Source organism: Pelobates fuscus, chromosome 1 (genome assembly GCF_036172605.1).
Source record: "Pelobates fuscus isolate aPelFus1 chromosome 1, aPelFus1.pri, whole genome shotgun sequence".
Classification (NCBI taxonomy): Eukaryota; Metazoa; Chordata; class Amphibia; order Anura; family Pelobatidae; genus Pelobates; species Pelobates fuscus.
Genome location: NC_086317.1, coordinates 387591017 through 387613593, shown reverse-complemented (window position 1 = coordinate 387613593; position 22577 = coordinate 387591017). Strand labels below are relative to the sequence as shown.

Genomic DNA, 22577 nt, shown 5'->3' with positions numbered 1-22577 from the left:
TATAGAGCAAGAACAATGTATCTTATTTACACAGACTGATTTCTAAACACATTTATTGTCATTAAAATACATATTACTGTGAGTATTATTGTGGTGTAGCTGTGTTATAAAGTCAGACACACAACAACATGGAGCTCCTAGAAAATAAACGGACAGAGGGATTCGGGTCCAGAATAGGGGCGATCCCTCCTTGGCACATATGTACAATGAAATAATAGCCTACTTTTTGTGTGTTGGAACCCATTTGAAAACAGGCACTGCATTCTCCATTTAATAAGGCGGTATGTGCAAGCTCTCTCCTATGAGATTCAGCAGACATGTCCAACAATTGTACTTCCAAGGCTTCTATTGGAAGCTTCTCCTATTTTGAGAGCAGAGTGACAAGAACCCTAATATTTCAGAATGTGACTTGCAGACTGTCCCCAATCTGTCTAACGCTACCCAATGGACTGCGACTCTCAGGAGTCTATTTACTATTGTGCTGAAAAACTAATTTAAATTCAGGACAAAACAGTTTCATTGCTAAAAATAAATAAATAATAATAAAAAAAATTATAATAACAAAAATTCCTACCTGGCTAACTTACTATCTTGGCTGCTATGGCCTAGCTTTTGCAGCATATGTTCACCATATTTCACTGCTTAGTGAATAGACTCCTGTCTGTACAAATGACTTGTCTGCCAGGGAGGAGCTGTTAGACTGCACCTCTTTTACTGCTTTCCTTCTTCATGACTTTTGACCCTTTGGAATGTTAGTTGTGTCACAAGGATTAAAGGCTGCAAGGGGAGCTCTCTCCCAGAAACGTGTAAATTACATAACAGCAGTTAAAGCCACTGGATTACATGGGGAAGAAGCTTCTGAGACGGACAACTGGAAAAGGTAAATGTGCAGAAACATATCTAATAAAAAGGTTAAGTGTAATGTAGAGTTTTATTAGGAGTAGGCTGTGCACCAGCTTGTTATAATGTTTGCTACAGCAAACTTGGGACTGTCAGACTAAGGGGGGTATTGATAAAGTATATAGAGGGATTTTAAATATACACATATAATCAAGGTATTATCATTGACTAAGTTAAAATAGAGTGCAAGCTTTCCAGGCCACTCATGGTCCGCATTAAACATGGTAAAACTAAAGATGAAGTATCTCTTTGAAATAACTACGCAATATATCAGAACAAACATGTAATAAATGTCTCTGTGTGTGTGTGTGTGTGTGTGTTTATAATCTATATATAGTGTGTGTGACCATGAGTTGTATATAGAGAGGGGGTAGAAGAATAAAAGCTGATTATCATTAGCCTTTAAATAGCAAACACACACTTGGGTTGGATTCAGCCATCATGTGTTTTTGTATATCGTATAGGGATTTATTTACTAAACTGTGAATTGTAGCAAATTGAAATCCTAACGGCAAAATGTAGGATAAAATAGTCAAGCTCTGACTATACCTGAGTTAGAGAGTTTTAAAAAATCAGCTATGATTGCTGCAATTGGAACTTAGAAAAGAAACTCTAATTTTTTTTTTTTATGGAAAGTACATAGATTCTGATGTATCACATTTATTTTTATTAAGGACTTTCCCCGGCCTTTAAAGGAAATCTGATTTTAAACTGGAAATTACTCGATTTTTTAAAAAACATTTTGTTTAATGTGATACTCTGTTTCTGTCCAGGCACGCTAGGGCACCCCATGCAAATGAGGAGAAAACATAGAAACATTGTTTTACTCATCTTCTCTGTATTCTTTCTCTGTGCTAACTGCCAAGTACATATTATTACAATTCACAACAGACAGGTTCCATGTTGCAGTGTTTAAAAGAGATTTGGATGTCTATATTTAATTTTTAATTTGCATTGGAATATTTTCTCTTCCCTTGTACTATGCATTCTTTTATCTCATTGATTATATTTTCATGTAATTTTGTTTACTGACGAAGAAGGTGTTTATAAAATTCTAAACGTTAAAGAGACATGCTACAAAGATTTCTTTGTAAAAAAATCATGTGTTTGGGTGAGCTGCTATTTGAAAACTCTTTGATGTATAAATCAAACATTAACCTCTTTTTGCAGATAGTGGCCTTTGCCATAGCACAGCACATACTATCATTCCCTGGTGATCAAGGCTACATTTGGATTCCTGCAGACAAGTGTTCTAGAATTGGAAAAACAAACAAAATTAGCCACTGTAACTTCTGATGTGGATTTGTAGGGTCCTCCAATGCAACATTTTTCAACAACAGAACATCTGCCATCAGATTCCAAAGCATTCTATCATTATATCTAACCAGAAGGTGTTTACTGGTGAGTTCTCCTTGGTCGAGTGATGTGTATGGCAAGAGCCAAATACGTAGATTAAAAAAAATTATATTACTTCTGTTCTTCAGATTCCAGAAATACCCTAGTGACGAATGTAACCTCGTCACTGGTTCTTGGAGGGGCCTGCTGGCCAGCCTCTTGCCTCAGGACTATGGGCCCTGCAATATACCTTGCCCAATGCACTTTAAAAGGCTCTGTTCATGTGAAGTATGTACTTTTGTACTCCAGACAGAGAGACCGACCGCTAGCACTAATTCTCTGGAACTGTTTTGGGCATGGGACCATGCGCACAGTCGGTCAAAAATAAGACTTCCAGGAAATTCTTGAACCCCTGAACTGATCTGAGTGATTTTCAGATATGTTGTTCACCAAGATCATGGCTATCAGGGGATGTAACATTTGTGGGGTTTTATGTATTGCTAGGGTACTTTTGAGGTGTTTTTAAAAAAGTTGTGTTTTTTTTTTGTGCTTGGAGATAATTGGATTAGAATTAGTACAGTTGCTGATCCAATTATCTCCCAAGCAGAGGGGAGGGATTGTGTGCTGTGTTTGGGAATGCTGTGCCTTGTAACCTTATTGGTATTGGTCTGTGAAGTTGCAAATCAGTCCCCCACAAGGTCCCTGTGGGCGTACCCCTTGCATGGGAATTGTCATATAAGGCCAAGTGTGGCTCCCATTAAACAGAGATTCGTTTACCCCTTCATGAAGTCTTGGCTCATGTTTGGGGGATTGGAGAACTACATTCCCTCTGGGGATTGCTATATCACAATACTCCCCTGAGTATAATCACTAGCTCTTATAAGAGCTGTTCCTGCTGCACTCTCTGGACTAGGAGAGGTCTACCCACTGGAAGCTGGATCCTGGTCTTGGGTCCAGGGTGGGTGGAGGACGGTGAGACCCCAACCAAGCTGTGGTTATGGTGTTCCAGTGCAGTGCTTATGGTGCTCGCAAGTACTAGGAAGCAGCGTTTGATGGATGTACCCGGTCTGGATGCCAGGCGGTCCATCACATACCCCTACCATCCTATCGTATTATTAATTTTACGTTTATTTACAAAACCATGAAAAATTGTTGACTTAAAAAAACATATTGCAAAATTTAGGCTAAAATAGCCAATGAGTAACTATAGCTGAGAAGATTTTCTTCTAAACATTTTGCAATGTAGTTATCAACCCTTGGCTTTGGCACTAACTGAGGTAATATCCGAATTGTGTCACATATTTGATGCTTCTGAAGGAACCTGGAGTGTATTAATCAAAGCTTACCCTGTCTATGGTCTAAAGTCCATATTCTAGAACTCTGTACTCTTTACTAGCTGCGAACTTGCCAGTAATCTAGAAAACATCAGCATTTTTAGTACAATAGTTCCTCTGCATACAACCCTGTTGGTCAACTGGCTTTACATAGCGTGTTGCTGTAATCCTTGTATAACTTCTACCAAACAGAATTGGTCATTACAAATTTACTTCATTATGATGTTAATTTTATTATTATAATCTAGATAATGCTAACATACCTTTCAGCACTTTACAATGAAGATATAAACCAGCAAATAAATGACAAACACTAAACACTCACAATGTGCTTAAAATGCATAATTGTATGTTTCTGCCAGTTGTTTACATTTGTATGTGGTTTTATACGTTTTACATCATACATGGCTTTCAATATCTTCATTCAGTAACCAGTTTGAGTGCTGGTCAGGGACACTATAGACCAGTGGTAGTCAACCTTTTTTTACCTACCGCCCACTAATGCAACTTTTTGGTTGAAAAAATTTCCTTACCGCCCACCAGTTTTCGCGCAAATGCGGAATATTTTTTAGAAAGGAGGGTGTTTTACAAAAAATAAATGTACGTACATTTATCTTTTTATTTCTACTTAATGCAGGTTTATAAGGTTTTTAACTTTATAAAGTTTAATGAGAAAACAATAAAGTAAATTGAAATTACCTTTACTAGTGATTAATGAGATCCTTGAGGTTGATGCTGCGAGACTAAATATTTGATATCTGGTTCGATTTTCGTAAGGAACAAACGAAGGTCTCTTTCAGTGATATTCAGACGACTTCTCTGTTTGCGCATAATATGATTTCTCATATTATCTCTCTATGATTTTTCTTGTGCGTCAGCTCATCTCCTCTCCCTCCTCAATTCCCCTCCCCATCTTTTTTTTCCCCTTTTTTCTATTTTTTAACCTTCCTTGTAGCAATGCCCAGTAGGAAGGCTGAGCTAGGTAGCCCACTTACTATATAGTCCACTATAACAGACAGACACACGTACCAGACACACGTACCAGACACACGTACCAGACACACGTACCAGACACACGTACCAGACACACGTACCAGACACACGTACCAGACACACGTACCAGACACACGTACCAGACACACGTACCAGACACACGTACCAGACACACGTACCAGACACACGTACCAGACACACGTACCAGACACACGTACCAGACACACGTACCAGACACACGTACCAGACACACGTACCAGACACACGTACCAGACACACGTACCAGACACACGTACCAGACACACACACAGACACACGTACCAGACACACACACACACACGACACACACACAGACACACACAACACACATACATACACACACACACGATACACACACACACGACAAATACACACACACATACACACACACATACACACACACGACACATACATACACATACATACACACACACAACACACATACAGACACAAATACAGACACATAGATACACATACACACACATACACACACACACACACGACACATACATACACACACACACGACACATACATACACGACACATACAGACACATGACACATACAGACACATGACACATACAGACACATGACACATACAGACACATGACACATACAGACACATGACACATACAGACACACACGACACACATACATACACACACACACACACATACAGACACACACGACACATACACACACACATACACATACACAAGACACACACGACACATACAGGAACACAGACAGACACACATACACACAAGACACATACATACAGACACACACAAGACACACATACCAACAGACAGTCACACACACATATATACAGACACACACACACACAAGACATACATACAAAGACACACACACACACACACACACATTATATTTAAGTCACCCTCCTGTTTCCTACCTTTTAGATTCAGGAGGGTGACGGTCCAGTGGTGGCTCAGGTGGATGGGAGTCAGAGTTCCCACTCTGACTCCCTGGTCTTCCTCCCGCGCGGCTCTCAGTGTTAGCTGGGAGGAGTGATGTGCAGTCACTTCCTCCCAGCTCTGCGATGTCATCACAGGGGGCCCGGTCGCGCTGTTAAAGCGCCCAGCGCTGACCGAGCCCGCTCACAATCCACATCCATCGGGTGGCCCTGACAGCATGGGCCACCCGATGGACCCCTCCATATGCAGGCCCGGCGGTTTGCCGCGCGGGCCGGAGCCGCAATTTGTCACGGCGGTACCCAGTCGCAGGGGTACCGCCGGCTCGCACCCGCCCGGTCGTCAGGTCGTCAAAACCTGGAAATCCCTACCACCCACCTGAAATCCTAAAACGCCCACTAGTGGGCGGTAGGGACCAGGTTGACGACCCATGCTATAGACAGTGTTAGGAATAAAGATTTGTATTCCTAACATTACAGTGTTCCTTTAAAATAATATATATCTTACTGTGTGACTATACTTTTGTATTGTCTTGGGCTGATTTTTAGCATCTACTGTTATGTTCTGAATCATATTTGAACAGTTAGTGAATTTCGGAATTTATACCTGATCTTCAATTTTAAGTTACAATTTTGTTTTTCTTGAACTCTGTACTTCAGAGGAAGAGGATAGGTAAATCACTATAAATGCATTCTAAGTGCCTAGGTTATAGCCTCTCACAGATGAACAATGTTGCTATATCTGGTCCCATTAACCATTGGTAAGTTTAAAAGAAAAATAAGTGCATATATATATATTCCATGTGGGCTGATTCAGGTGTGGGCACCGCAGGGAGACAAGCTATTTGAGCCACTGTCTATTTGCAGTGTGTTCTCATAAATCCTTGTTTTTAGTAAAAAAAAACATTTCCACGAGGTGCCTATACTATCTTACCATTCTCACAGGCAAAGATTTCTAGCCACCCACTCCTTCTAGTAGTTAAGTTGCAATACATTAACATATATGTGGCTGTCCTAGCCTTTTGTAATCCTCAATTGTTGCACTGTCTACAGCATACTTGACAACCACGCGGATTCAACAGAATTTATTTCTTGTGATTTCATTTAGTCTGGGTTATTCACTGCTCTAGAGTACTGAATGAAATATAGCCATCCCTGTTACAAAGCGCAGTGTCAGCTACTTTGAGGGACCATTTGTGAGATTTATTCATGCTTGTACCTTCTCCTTGGCTGTGGTAACCAAATAGTGGAATCACAGGAATGCCATTGGACTTTCATTCCTCCCAGGGGGTCTTCCCAAACCCTTCAACTATCCTATCAATCTATCAGGTCTCCTAGTCCCTAACAAGGGATCCATTACAGGCTGGAAATAGCCAGGATGGTGTTAAGACCACCCTTAGAGGAAGCAGATGGACAAATGGTGTGGTACACCATGTGCATTTCCTAATCTCATTAAAGACCAATTCTAAGTGATGGTTTCTGCAGACATTGGGAAGGGTTAAACTTCTCTCTTCCACTCAATTAAGCATAATCCACACATTTTATTGTAGTCACCCCTTCAGCATTTGTTCTTTCATTATCCATTTACCTAATGCTACATTAAAGGACTGTCACTAACCTTTTTACCAATAACCTAATAATGTTTCAGAAAAGTATTGAAACAGGCTTATTAATTATGTTAAACCATTTAGGACTTGTCATTAATTGTGTCTTTTTGAGTTCTTATTTTATCATAGCCTGTTGTCTTGTTACTTTGATAACTTATTTGAGGGCTATCTAAAAAAACCTCATAATAAATAATAAGCTATTTTTTTTAAATTCACCCGTTGTGATTGTAACTCTCAAGGAGTTGAATATTATGATATCTACACAGCTGATAATAGTAAGGTATTGGGATACTACACTATTTTTTCTAGAAGATAAGCCTTAAAGGAAAAAAGACCAAAACTCTATTTTGTAAGCATACCCACAAAAACAGCTTGCAAAAGCTGCAGAACTGGGGTCTGCAGCCTTTGCAAGCCCTCCTTTTTTTATCTCTGGCACAGGTTTTCTATCTGTTGAAGCAGAGTTAACCAGTCAGAGGCTTCACACTGTGAAGCATCTGTGGTCAAGCAGTGATCTCACATATGTGGAACACTATAGAATAAACCCACCTCTCATTTGTAACAAGGGATAGAAAGTTGGATACTGGAAGACGAATGTTGGATATAGGGGTGGGGTTGGCTAGGGAATGTTGGAATTTAAAAGATGTGATTATGAACTATGCTAGAAGGGTTAAAGGTACATCTGGATTGCAGTTTAGTTCTGTCAACAGATAGGTGCTGTAGTTCATTGGAAAGCAAAACTACACATCAAATTTCTGAGAATGTTTGTTTGGTTTGTTTTGTTTTTGTTTTTCCTTTTTTTAAGCCAAATCTGAAATTGTGATGTAACCACATTTTATAAGATATTTCTAGGAAGTGACTGTGGTCAAGTTACAGTTTGACTTTTCCTCATGTTATTTGGGGTTTAATATATTTTTATTATTATTATTTATAAAGCGCCAACAAATTCCGTAGCGCTGTACAATGGGTGGACTAACAGACACATATTTGTAACCAGACAAGTTGGACACACAGGAACAAGAGGGATTGAGGGTCCTGCTCAATGAGATTACATGCTAGAGGGAGTAGGGTAATGTTACACAAAAGGTAAAGGTAGGGTAGAAAAGTAGGTTCCTAGGATAGTATTCAATTCAGGGCTTTGTGTTTTGTTTTGATGACCATTGCAGGAGTGGAATTAGGGAATCATATATAATATAATATAATGCATAATTTTTACTTTGTCAGTTTTTAAGGAAAGCTTGTTTTTTAGTAAACGGTCTTTAAACGCCTTGTCCTCTTATAATAGCAGTTTTTAATTCTGATCAGTTTGATGTTTGTTCACAAATGAAGCTTTGCACCCAGTTGGGAGTTCATTTTTAAACATGCATAATAGGAGGGGTCGCAAATTGAACCATAGAGGACTCCATGTAACTTTGAGTGATTGACAGACACGGTTGGTAATGACATCCGGGCCCTGTCAGATAAAAATGATTGAAACCAGTTTAGCAGCTGATCATTGATATCTGAGTTTAAAAAAATATATTTAGTAAGCTGTTGTTTTCAAGCGTATCAAAGACTGTGCCACTTCAGACGACAGGGCATTGCCCCTACACTAACCCACACATACTCCCAATCCACCCCCATCGGTTAGGGGTACATTTAGAAGACAACACGATAATATCACCTCAAACGGGATACACTTCCGTACAGGCACTACAATGCTGATCTCCCTATGCATTACATGCCTTAATGATTAATTATCAATGTTAGGCTGTCAGTACTGCGATACATACCCATATCCTGACAAATGATAACGCATGGATATAACCTTATGTGCTAACGTACTTCTTTACTTCTGTATCCAACCCTGCATAGATATGATAACAAAACTATTTCAATAAAAAGAGATTGTGTGCCACTTTGGATGTTTGTTTTTATTTGAGGTTGAAATGACAGTTGACAATACCTGTATAACTGCACAGGGCGCACAGGGCAACATTTAAAATACTGGCAGCAAACATATGGGTGTCTACTTATGCTAAATAAGTGTTTCTACTTTTATTGGTCAAGACTACTCTTCATGTTTTCCAGGATTTTGTTAAATAAACTTGGAAGTTAGAGAGGGAACATGAATCAAATCAACGGAAAACATTAAGAGGAAGTCTAGATTATTTAGCTGAATTTAAAAAAAACAAAAACAAGGGTTCTAAAATGTATTTGCTGCAGATTATTAATATGAATAATGTATTATTGATTATTAAAGGTTTTTTAAAATATCCATACATTACTTGTTTTATTTTTATTTTTTGGAGATACGTGGTTGGGGGCTTATATGTGTACAGTTCAAAATAGATTTTATATATACAGTTGCAGTGTCCTGTTTGACTGTATGTTAGAAATATGGCTAAGTCAAAAGAATGGTTCACAAAGTTAAAATAAGAGATCATCGCCCTTCACAAACAAGGAACAGGATATAAAAAGATAGGAAATGCACTGAATGTGCCTAGAGACACTGTTGGAATCACAAGTTCAAAGTTGAAGGTACAGTGGTTACACCACCTAGACGGGGCAGAAAAATGAAGTTATCGATGGCTGCAACCAGATTTCTGAGAAGGCAGGTTGTGAAAAACCCTTGAGTGACTGCAAAAGACCTGCAGCAAGACTTGGTGCCAACAGGCACTGAGGTTTCAGTGAGCACAGTAAGGGGCGTACAAAACACAGGTTTCCATACCAGAACTCCAAGACATACACCACTGCTGACCCGAAAGCACCAGAAAAATCTGCTCCAATATGGTCAAAATCATCTAAATAAGCCACAGTTTTGGGATACTGTTCTGTTGAACAATAACATAAAACAGTAACTTTTCAGAACAATGGATCAGCGGTATGTCTGGAGGAAGAAGAATGAAATATACGCTGAAAAGAACACTCTGCCTACAGCATGGTGGTGGCTCTGTGATGCTCTTTGGCTGCTTTGAATCCTCTGGCACTGGAAACCTGTAGAATGTGGAAGGCAAGATGGATTCATTGAAGTATCAGGAAATCCTAGGAGAAAATGTCATGCCATCTGTGAGGAAGCCGAAGGTTGGTCATTATTGGACCTTCCGACAAGACAGTGATCCCAAACATACCTCATTGCACCAAGGCTTGGTTGCGAAAAAAGTCCTGGAAAATTCTACTGTGGCCATCAGTTATCTGACTTGAACCCTATAGAAAATCTCTGGTGGGATTTGAAGAAGGCGGTTGCAGCACGCAAACCCAAGAATATTACTGAACTGGAGGCCATTGCTTATGAGCAATGGACTAAGATTCCTCAGGAACGCTGCCAGACGCTGTGGTCTGGCTATACATCTCATTTGCAGCACGTCACAACAGCGAAAGGGTACTCTACCAAGTAGCAAAGATGCTTGCCATGAAGGGGTTGAATAATTTTAGAGAAATCATTATAAGTTGAATTTGGGGAAATCACTTGGCGCATTCATTGTGTTGAGCTGTTTCAATTGTTTTTGTTTCATTTGTTAATTGAAAGTCTGTAAGTTTTGACGTCAAACATGATTTTCAGTGGGAGTTGAATAATTTTGATTGCAATTGTGTGATATATTTTTGATACATATAATTATTATAGTTGCAAGGTAAATTATCCAATCCCTATCGGAAAAAAAAATCTATGTATAAAATAATGTTGTTGTCTTGCTTGACAATATTACCTTATTTAATTCTAAATAAAATATAAAGAAAAGCCAATAAAAAGATCAGTCCAAAGTAGAATTATATTAACAATTATTATTTGTGCTCCCACTCTTTATTTAATTAATTATATATTTATTTTTTAGATGGTGTTCTACAAAGAATGGCTGATGCTTTTCTTGGGCCTTGGGACTTTCTGGTGTATTTCAGATTGTCTGGGGAAAACTGCAGCTCTGAAAAAACTTAGTTCAAATAAACCTCAAACTGCAAGACAGGTTCTTGTGGGACAAAAACGTCAACATGGGGAAGACCCTCCATCTTTGGAAGATGCAGAGAAAGAGCAGGGATATTATCTCGAGCAACTGTTCCATCTGTATGGGGAGAATGATACCTTGTCTTATCATGGACTTACTCAGCTTCTACAAAATCTAGGACTTGGCAAAGTGCAGGTATGTGGTGCTATGCATACAAAGTACATACAAAGGACTTCCGGGAATAAAGGGATGCCAATGTGACATATCGCGGCATGCATTTATATGTTGATTATTGTCTGTTGAAAAACACAAATTTCAGTTCCCTATATAAGAAGCTCTTGGATAGTGATGGTGCTTCCTCTGTGTACAAGACACAATTGTACTTAATATATGTACACAACAACATGCAAGGTAATTTATTTAAACTTTGCAAATTCTAGACCTTAAAGGGACACTATAGTCACCCAGACCACTTCAGATCAATGAAGTGGTCTGGGTGCCAGGTCCCCCAGGTTTTAACCCTTCAGATGTAAACATAGCAGTTTCCGAGAAACTGCTATGTTTACATTGCAGTGTTAGTCCAGCCTCTAGTGGCTGTATCCTGACAACCGCTAGAGGTGCTTCTGCAACGCTGGATGCGAAAATCGCATTCAGTGTGCAGAACGTCCATAGGAAAGCATTGAGAAATGCTTTCCTATGGACTGTTTGAATGCGTGCGTGGCTCTTGCTGCGCATGCGCATTCCGCTCCACTCGGGAGCTGACTTTGGCAGGGAAGGAGAGGTCACTGGCGCCGAGGTAGCCCGGCACTGGATTAATGTAAGTAACTGAAGGGTTTGAACCCGATCAGCGCCAATGGAGGGGGGGCGAGTTTGTTTTCCTGACACTATAGTGATCCTTTAATAACCAAGCTGTAAAAAATAGCTTTAGAAAAGTTAAATTTTTATTATTCTGATGTACAATTTGCGATTCCATTGCGATTGTCCAGTTTAGTGAATAAACCTCAGTAATATTGTAATATGCATTGTATGCTACACATTACCGTGTCCAGGGCCACCATCAGGGGGTGACAACCATGATTGTTGTCACAGGCCCGGCGACCCTGGGGGGCCTGGACTGCTCTGGCAGTCCCGGGCCCCACTTTCTTTCTCTGCACACATAGATAACGAATATCGCTATTTATGTGTGCAGCCGCGGGCCCCCGGCTCCCTGTTACCACAGAGGGGGCCCAGCACACTGCTTCTCCTCTTCGCTTCTCCTCTCTTCTAATAACTCTCGCAAGACCCGGTTACCATGGCAATGCTCCGCGGGTCTCGCGAGAGTTATTAGAAGAAAGAAAAGAGGAGAAGCTGTGTGCTGCCTTGGCCCCCTCTGCGGTAACAGGGAGCCGGGGGGCCCCACCATGCCACCGGACCACTAGGGATCATGGAATCTCCCCCCTCCCTGGACACCGGTAAGAAGCAGGGAGGGGGGAGAAACATTTCATTAATTTAATATAAAATTAATGGGAAAATGCCCCCCCAGATTGCACATTTACACACACACTGCATACACTAACACACACATTGCATACACTAATACAACACACTCACTGCATCCACTACACATTAACACACTCTGCATTCACTACACTAATACACACTCTGCATCCACTACACATTACACTAACACACACTCTGCATCTGCTACAAACTAACACACTCTCTGCATTCACTAGACATTAACACATTCTGCATTCACTACACTAACACACACTCTGCATCCGCTACACACTAACACACACTCTGCATCCGCTACACACTAACACACACTCTGCATCCGCTACACACTAACACACACTCTGCATTCACTACACATTTACACACACTCTGCATTCACTGCACTAACACACACACTACATTCATTACACTGACACACTCTGCATTCACTACACACTAACACACACTCTGCATTCATTACACACTAACACACACTCTGCATTCACTAAACTATGCACACACTCTGGATTCACTATACTGACACACACTCTGCATCCACTACACTAACATACACTCTGCATTAACTGTACACGCAGCATCCACTACACAAACATCCTATATTCACAGTACACACACTACATCCACCACACATTGAAACACTCTGCATTCACTATACACAGACACTGCATCTAATAAACACACTACATCCACTAAACACATTTCATCTAGTACATACAAACACTACATCCACTACACAAACACACACTACATCACTGTACACACACTACACAAACACACTGCGTTCACTATACACACTGCATCCGTTACACAAACACACACTCTGCATTCACTGCACAAACGGTATCTAATACACACAAACACTACATGCATTATACACATTCTAATTCACTTCCACTATACACACCACATTCAGTCCTGCATCATTGTCAGCGGACCAGGTAGGGCGTGGGCGGGCCCGGGAGGGCGGGCGGGAGTGGGGGGGGCAGACCTTGTGCTTTGTCAGGGGCCACAAAATTTCTGATGGTGGCCCTGACCGTGTCTATCCATCACTGAATTAGAGACGTGTTAACTATTTTAGTTTTCTATTCCTCATAAAAGGCTACCTTATTAGAAAATCCGCATCTGATTTATCATGACTAACTGTTAATGTGGGAAATAAAAAAAAACACATTGCTCTATATTGTAGGTAATAGAGATTCATCACACAGAACTGGGACATGATCACGTCACACACTTAGATATACTTGAAGTTCAGGATAAGAAACACAGCCATGTGCACTCCAGCAGAGAACACTTCGCACCCACCTCTGGTCCTATAACAGATGGCAGGGAATTGGATAAAGGCAAGTAAGTATAACTCATGACTGCTGACATAGAAAGATCTAAATATATTGCACATCTATATATGCATTATATGCTGTTTGCATTGATCTCACAAGGTATTTTATTTCTTCTTTTTGGGGGTAAGTAGAGGTGAGGTGTTTGTATCTTTGTACCTATGGTACGCAAATGTACATGTCCTTTGTGAAGTGAAGAAAAGATTGCTGTAAACACAGTGAGTGCACTATACAATGTATTGTGAGCAGTTGAGTGTGAATTGCAGTGTAATGCAGGGTTTGACAAATTTGTTTGGAATCTAGGAGCCAGCTAAAAATGTTAGGAGCCAGTTTTATTTTAAGGGACACTGTAGTCACCAGAACCACTACAGATTAATGTAGTTGTTCTGGTGCCTATAGCCTGTCCCTGTAGCCTTTTCAATGTAAACGCTGCCTTTTCCGAGAAAAGGCAGCGTTTACATTGCTGCCTACTAAGACCTCTAGTGACAGTCACTCAGACAGCCACTAGAGTCCTGTGTCAGTGCTCTGCATGGAGGCACTAATTGTTGCCCATAGAGAACATGCGTAATATCCAGACTCATTGACAGAGACACACACAGACATACACACACACACACACACACACAGACATACATACACACAGAAACACTTTCTCTAACACTCACAAATTTTAATTTTTAATTCTAATCCACCCATCCTCCCTACCATTGGGAGACGGACCTGAGAGGACTTTCCTTGGGGTCCAGTGGGGCTGCTATTCCTGGGTGCGAGGGAGCAGTGATCTTCCTGCAGCTCCTCTCTGCTCCCTCGCACTGTCTGCAGTGATGCCGGGGCCAGAATGATGTCATATTCTGGGTCCGGGCATCATTACACAGCACGAGGGAGCAGAAAGGAGCTGCAGGAAGACTGCTCCCTCGCACGCTGCCCCAGCCTGCCGCCTCCATACCTCCCGCAGGCTGGCAGGCGGGCGGCTACAAAGCTCCCTGAAGTGGATGCCTCTATGCTCCCGCTGGTGGCTGGCTACACAGTTTCCTCCATACCTCGCAGGGCGGCCGGCTACAATGCTCCCTCGCGCACTGCCCCAGCCTTCTGCCTCCATACCTCCTATACAGCTTCCTGAGCCGGCCTCCTCCATGCTCCCACGGGCAGCTGGCTACACAGCTTCCTGAGCAGGCAGGCAGCCGGCTCCATTGTTTGCCCAGCCGGCCACTTTAGGTAAATGGTGACCTGCTGCCTGGGATTTGTTGAGTCCTGGAGTAATGGTCTGCATGAAAACAATGTGACAATCAGCAGACAGAGGAGTACTTGAAATTCCAGCATTAATGGATTAACATTGATCAGAATTACACACAATTTGCCCAATAAGGTTGACTCAGCCCTTCATCCTTCCATGGTAGATAAAATGAGTACCATTAAATTGGGTAATAGTAACAACCCCTGGATGTTGGGCTACGGTAACATCCCCAGGACGCCCTTGAAAACCAGAGTAATCTGAATGTACCTCTCCTGGTTAAATACTTTGTTATTATTATTACTCTGATATTTGATGTAACATGTGGTGTGTTCAATCACAATACATTTAACCATTTCCTGTTTCTGTTCCTTTCTTGGGAGATTAGAATTGAAGATGGTTCTGATATTGTTCCTTTGGTGGAAACTGGGCAGCCAGTGACGGCAAAGCCTGAGCCCAGGAATGTCAAACTGCAAGATGGGATCAAAGGCACCAAAGGAGAAAACCAATGGCCTCCACAGTATATTCTGGAGCACCTATTGCAACGTCATCACACCAATTACAGCCATCAACATGAAAATGTAAGGTCATCACCTCTTTGTAAAGATGTTTGAAGGATTCCTCAGTATAGGGCAGCACTGCTCCAGTTTGAGGCAGGTACAACCTTTTTGTTTTGACTTGAAATGCATCGATAGAGCAGGTTTATCCTTAAGTTCTATGAAGACAATTGACTTTAATTGTACCTTGTGTCTTTTTCTTTGTTTGCTGCAATTTCTGAGACTTATCATCTACCACGATCTGAATCCAGACTCAAAAGTAACCAACATGCCTTCATTATTTTCAATGGAATGGAGCATATGCCATAATTTGTTTCTCTGATGAATAGCTGATTGTTGCATGATCTGATAGGGGAGTTAGTGCAGGTCACTTCCTCCCAGCTAAATAGAGAGCCCACAGGCGGAGGCAGAGACGAGGTACAGACAGAGAGCCTGCTCCCACTCTACACTCCCATCAGACTCGGTCAGCTGCAGGACCCCAAGAAAGCTAAAATTGTACATGTGTGTGTCAGTTTGCGTATAAGTATCTTAGTGTGTGTATGTCAATGTGTATGTTGATCTGTGTAAGTATGTATGTATGTGGCAGTGTATATGTGTTTGTGCAGATATCTCAGCAATCAAATGCCAACACTACACACAAACACACCCCTGTATTAAAATGCCAGAATTGTATACAAACACAACTCATTATTCAAAAACCAATACTACATGCAAATGTACACCCACATATAAAAGCCAACACTACATCCAAACACACCCAAGCAATCAAACGTAAATACTACACACAAGTACACTACTGCATTCAGACATAGAAATACTCCCCTACATGCGCACACACACATACTCCATACAAAACAGGTGACCAAGACTAATATAGTGGTAGAGTTCTATCAGTCATGGATATACATTGCGGATTCGGGCTCATGATACAATATAGGATACTTCCAGTGCTTTTAGATAGGGGTGAGTGAATTTTAAGTGCTAATTGGCATTTATGTGATATCTGTATCTATTTGTTCTTATTGGAGGGTGGATTGGGGACTCCTAGCCACCGGGTGTGTGACAGGGGGAATTGTGGGTGCTTGACAAGGGTATGTCCCCCACCCTGATCCCATTTCATAATGCCCACCCAAGGCCCATGACATAACATGTCCCTCAATGATTATTAAATAGCCCCCTATGGTCCTGGGAAGACATTAGTATGTCCCATTTTTCTTACAGAGCCTGCACCTGCTGTCTAATTTGCATTTTAAGACCTCTCCCAAAGCCCATATGTGAGTGCACATGGGGGACCTGTCCCAGTTCTCCACTGTTATTTTAGAGGTGAAAGGGACCACTCTAGTGACATATTAATCAACTATTTGTAAAAAAATAGCTTTTTTTTTTTTTTTACTTTTTAGTGTGTCAGCTGACTAGCAAATGCTGACCAGCCATCACATGATTAACTGTAGAGAGTTTGAAAAAAAAAAAGAAAAAAAAAACCTAGCACTGCCTGTAGGCCAATAGTCTGGATTTTAAAAATCCAGGCCTTGATTTTAAGCATCCAAATTCGGCTTTTAACAATCCAGGTCTGTATTTGAGCTGTCCGGTAGCTTTCTGGACAAAATTCAGGCTCATTCAGAGTCTGCTTTGCAAAATCCATATATTGTTAGTCACTGTGAAAAAAGTCCACAGTTTCAGTGTGAATGGCACTGTACAGCAGCCAATGGTTTGACCCGTTTGGTATGGGGCTTTTCGGACTTCAATGAATAACCCTGTTGGTTTTAGAGTAACCAGCAGGGCCGCCATCAGGGGGTGACAACCATGACGGTTGTCACGGGTCCACTTTCCCTCTCTGCACACATAGATAGCGAATATCGCTATCTATGTGTGCAGCCGCGCCCCCTGGCTCCCTGTTACCGCAGAGGGGGCCGAGCACACTGCGTCTACTCTTCTCTTCTTCTCTCTTCTAATAACTCTTGCGAGACCCGCGGCCTTCTGACCGTTGCCACGGGTTACCATGGCAACGCTCCGCGCAGCACGCGGGTCTCGTGAGAGTTATTAGAAGAGAGAAGAAGAGAAGAGTAGAAGCAGTGTGCTGGGCCCCCTCTGCGGTAACTGGGAGCCGGGGGGCCCCCCCATGCCACGGACCACCAGGGAATGGAATCTCCCCCCTCCCTGGACACAGGTAAGAAGCAAGGAGGGGGAATAACATTTAATTAATTTAATAGAAAATGTATGTGAAAATTTCCCCTTCCCCTCCCCCACCCCCAGATTGCACATTTACACACACACTACATACACTAACACAACACACACACTACGTACACTAACACAACACACACACTACGTACACTAACACAACACACACACTACGTACACTAACACAACACACACTACGTACACTAACACAACACACACTACGTACACTAACACAACACACACACTACGTACACTAACACAACACACACTACGTACACTAACACAACACACACTACGTACACTAACACAACACACACTACGTACACTAACACAACACACACACTACGTACACTAACACAACACACACACTGCGTACACTAACACAACACACACACTGCGTACACTAACACAACACACACACTGCGTACACTAACACAACACACACACTGCGTACACTAACACAACACACACACTGCATACACTAACACAACACACACACTGCGTACACTAACACAACACACACACTGCGTACACTAACACAACACACACACACTACATACATTAACACAACACACACACTACATACACTAATACAACACACACACACTGCATACACTAATACAACACACACACACTGCATACACTAATACAACACACACACACTGCATACACTATTACAACACACACACACACACTACATACACTAATACAACACACACACTGCATACACTAATGCAACACACACTGCATACACTAATGCAACACACACACTGCATACACTAATGCAACACACACACTGCATACACTAATGCAACACACACACTGCATACACTAATGCAACACACACACTGCATACACTAATGTAACACACACACTGCATACACTAATACAAAACACACACTCTGCATACACTAATACAAAACACACACTCTGCATACACTACCCCAGCACACACTCTGCATTCACTAGTACAACACACAGACCGTGTGCTTTGTCAGGGGCCCCAAAATTTCTGATGGCGGCTCTGGTAACCAGCGTCCTCTGTTTCATCTGACGTTTAACTCAGATCTTTAATCAGATTTACAATGAATGTATAACTCTGTGATTTTGAAGCTGAGCAGTGTGTGTTCTCAGTTTTTGGTGAATTTCAGAGAATATAATTTAGTTTGAGGTATCTGACTGTTTTTCTTTACCAATATTATGTTACTTGCTTTCCTACGCAATATAACTTTTAGTTCTGTGCATAAATCACAAAATGTTAGAATGTTAATATTATTATTGAAAGTTAGATTTTGATCAAATGTTGCACTGATAATTATTGGGTTTTATATCCACCCCTACAGTGTCTTAATGTGACTCAACTCTTGCTGAATTTTGGGCTTGAATGGGTTTCAGAAATTACTCCTAAACACTTCAGTCTGCTTTGTCCGGCTCTGCTCTACCAGATTGATAGCCGGGTGTGCATTCAACATAACGATGAATTGCAAACATCACGTATAAACTCCCAGCAATCACTGCTGCAAGGTATTTAAACTATTTTACTATAATAAAATATACATGAAAGACACCCACATACATTTTAATGCCCATAATGGGAAAAAATGCATTATGAAATGCTACTGAAAATATCTACTAAATAAGATATATATATATATATATATATATATATATATTTAAATCATATTGTATTTGGTCAGTTGAGTGTCACTTTAAAGGATTATTCCAACCACCATGACCACTGCAGTGATTGGAAGTGGTCATGGTGGTAGGAGTTTGGATGTCCAGGGCCAGATTAAGAGCCCAGTGTACCAGGTGCTTACCATTATGATGGGCCTAATTACAAAATATTATCGACCAAAAACACTAAAACAGTCCCACCTCCCAAGCATCATGTATCCGATGAAGATGGTGCTGGAGGGAAACTCATAGGATGCAGCTATGAGAAAACACATACTTTATGCTAATCTCATGCATTCACCTTTCAAGTAAATCCATACCCCCTAACAGCAGTGTCCAGTGAAGCAGGAAGTCAATGGGCGGGGTAAAAGGGTGGGCCACTGACGCGAATCACGTAACCAGAACTGCTGAAAGGGGCAAACATACCTAAAAAGGAGCATGCCTGCTCAAACAATTTGAAGGACAGCCTGGCATGAATGCACGTCAGGCTGCTTGCCAGTCATGCAGGCTGGCCAACTAAGGGCATACTCAGGGCCGGATTAACATAGGGGCTGATGGAGCTGCAGCTCCAGGCCCAGGCCCAGGCCCATGGAATAGGCCCATTTAAAAAAAAAAAAGTACACACTACTCTTAGGTTTGACACCTGACTGGTATTTTACTGGCCCAGCCGGTATTTGAGGCTGCTTGGCAGTGCCAGTATTGCAGTAATACCGGCAAAACAAATGCAGGTATTTTTCTCAGGATAAACGGAGATTACACTGCAATACCAGCACCGGCCAGTCGGGGTCACTGTGTGTGGAGTGAGGCAGGGATAGGAAGTAACCGCATATACCTCCCTGCCTTTCTCTACTACTCACTGATCTGTGTGGGAACAGCTACACAGCACAGAGAGTTCAGTTCTACAGCTCAGGTAAGTGAGGGATGGGGGGGAAAGACAGCAGGTAGACATGGGGACACTGAGACACTAGGGGACACAAGGGGACACTGAGAAACTAGGGGACACATGGGGACACAGACACTAGGGGATACCACGAAACCTGGGGACACTGAGACACTTGGGGACACTGGAAAACATGGGGACACTGTGAGACATGGGGACATTGGGAGACATTGGGACACTGAGAAACTAGGGACACAGTGTCCCCATATCCCCCAGTCAGTGTCCCTAGTGTCTCAGTGTCCCCATGGCTCCCAGTTTCCCCTAGTCTCCCAGTGCCCCATGTATCCCAGTGTCCCCAAGTGTCTCAGTGTACCCATGTCTCACTGTGTGCCCTAGTATCCTAGTGACATGGGGACACACTGAGACATGGGGACACTGAGAGACTGGGTGACTTGCGAGACTGAGACACTGGGAGACAGGGAGACACTGGGAGCAATCCATCTATACAGCAGAATCAAACTGTAAGTAGTTTGTTCGTGATTTTTACAGAATTTTCTCTTATGTCACTCCTTGTGATTTACATCATATGATGTCACGCATAACTAATTATACAAATGATTAAGGCTGGTATTTTTTTTCCAAAAAAGGTGGCAACCCTAACTACTCTTAGCATACTCTTGCCTAAAGGAACAATATAGGGTCAAGAACACAATCATGTATTTCTGACCCTATTATGTTAAAACCACCCTCTTGCCTCCCTAAATATAGTAAAATCTTACTTGTATTCAAGTCTGCAGCTACAGGCTCCGCCTCTAAACTGACTCTGTCCGCTGACATCATCAGAAGTGGTGGTCTGAGCAAATGACAATGCTTCCCCATAGGATTGGCTGAGACTGTCAACTAGGCAGATCAGGGGCAGAGCCAGCACTAGTCAAACATAGGCCTGGCCAATCAGCATCTCTGCATAAAGATAAATTGATTCAAAGCTTCTCTATGAGGAAAGTTCAGTGTCTGCATGCAGAGGGTGAAAACACTGTATGGCAGTGCTGCACACTAGGCAGTACTGCCCCAGGAAGCACTTCTAGCAGCCATCTAAGGAGTGGCCATCGGAGTTATGTTCTCTGAAAAGACAGTGTTTACTGCAAAAAGCCTGAAGGGAATGATTCTACTTAGCAGAACAAATACAATAAGCTGTAGTTGTTCTGGTGACTATAGTGTCCCTTTAAGTTTGGAAGCTTAAGAGGGATGCATGGGAACAAAACTTGTGTGGACTGGCTGACAATAAAATGTTTAAGGTAATGCAGACTTTGGTCTCTCTAACACTGTGGCATGTCCCCTTTCTTCTACACTCACTACATACACCTTTTCTCTGTCCCAGACTATATACCAGGAACTTCTGCCTGCTAGTAAGACGATAAGAAGAAAAGTGGACATGTCAGTGCTAGGGGACAGCAGGGGCGTATTAGCCGCGAGGCAAACAAGGCATTTGCCTTGGGCGGCATTTTCCAGGGGGCGGCAAAAAAGCCGCCCCCAAACGCCCAGGGCAAATGCCTTGTTAGCCTTGCGGCTAACTGACATGCCGTCTGGGTGGGCGGTCGGTCTGCTGGGCAGGGCAGGCGGGCGGGCGAGCGGCTGGCGAGGGAGCTCTTCCTCTGAGCTGTCTGCTCAGCTCCCTCGCGCGCCGCACAGTGAGGCTGGGAGCCGGAATATGACGTCATATTCCGGCTCCGCCTCCCAGCCTCACTGTGCGGCGCGCGAGGGAGCTGAGCAGACAGCTCAGAGGAAGAGCTCCCTCGCCGGCCGCCCGCCCGCCAGCGCCGCCCAGCAGCCACTGGACCACCAGGGAGAAATAGGACCCCCCCAGCATTCCCAAAGGTAAGGAGGCTGGGGGGGTAAATTAAAAAAAAAAAAAAAGTGTTAAATATGTGAGTGAGTGAGTATGTGTGTGTGTATGTCTGTCTGTTAGTGTGTGTATGTCTGTCTGTTATTGTGTGTGTGTCTGTTAGTGTGTGTGTGTGTGTGTATGTATGTCTGTTAGTGTGTGTCTGTTAGTGCGTGTGTGTCTGTTAGTATGAGTGTGTGTGTATCTGCTAGTGAGTGTGTGTCTGTTAGAGAGTGTGTGTTTCTGTTAGCGAGTGTGTGTTTCTGTTAGCTAGTGT

The 22577-nt window shown here is 42.2% G+C and overlaps 1 protein-coding gene across 2 annotated transcripts in view; it reads left to right on the top strand.

Moving 5' to 3' along the window:
• Window positions 1–636: 636 nt before the first annotated feature.
• The window catches only part of SLC39A5 (solute carrier family 39 member 5), a 61031-nt gene continuing 39090 nt past the window's right edge, over window positions 637–22577 (top strand). The window contains exons 1-5 of one of the 2 annotated variants that reach the window (XM_063426363.1): window positions 637–880; window positions 10951–11253; window positions 13742–13902; window positions 15512–15704; window positions 19205–19385. In XM_063426363.1, coding sequence (XP_063282433.1) covers window positions 10951–11253; window positions 13742–13902; window positions 15512–15704; window positions 19205–19385 — 838 coding nt within the window. In that variant the 5' untranslated portion in view covers window positions 637–880. Of the gene's footprint in view, window positions 881–2244; window positions 2302–10950; window positions 11254–13741; window positions 13903–15511; window positions 15705–19204; window positions 19386–22577 lie in introns of those variants that run through there. The other variant, XM_063426372.1, reaches the window with a different exon arrangement.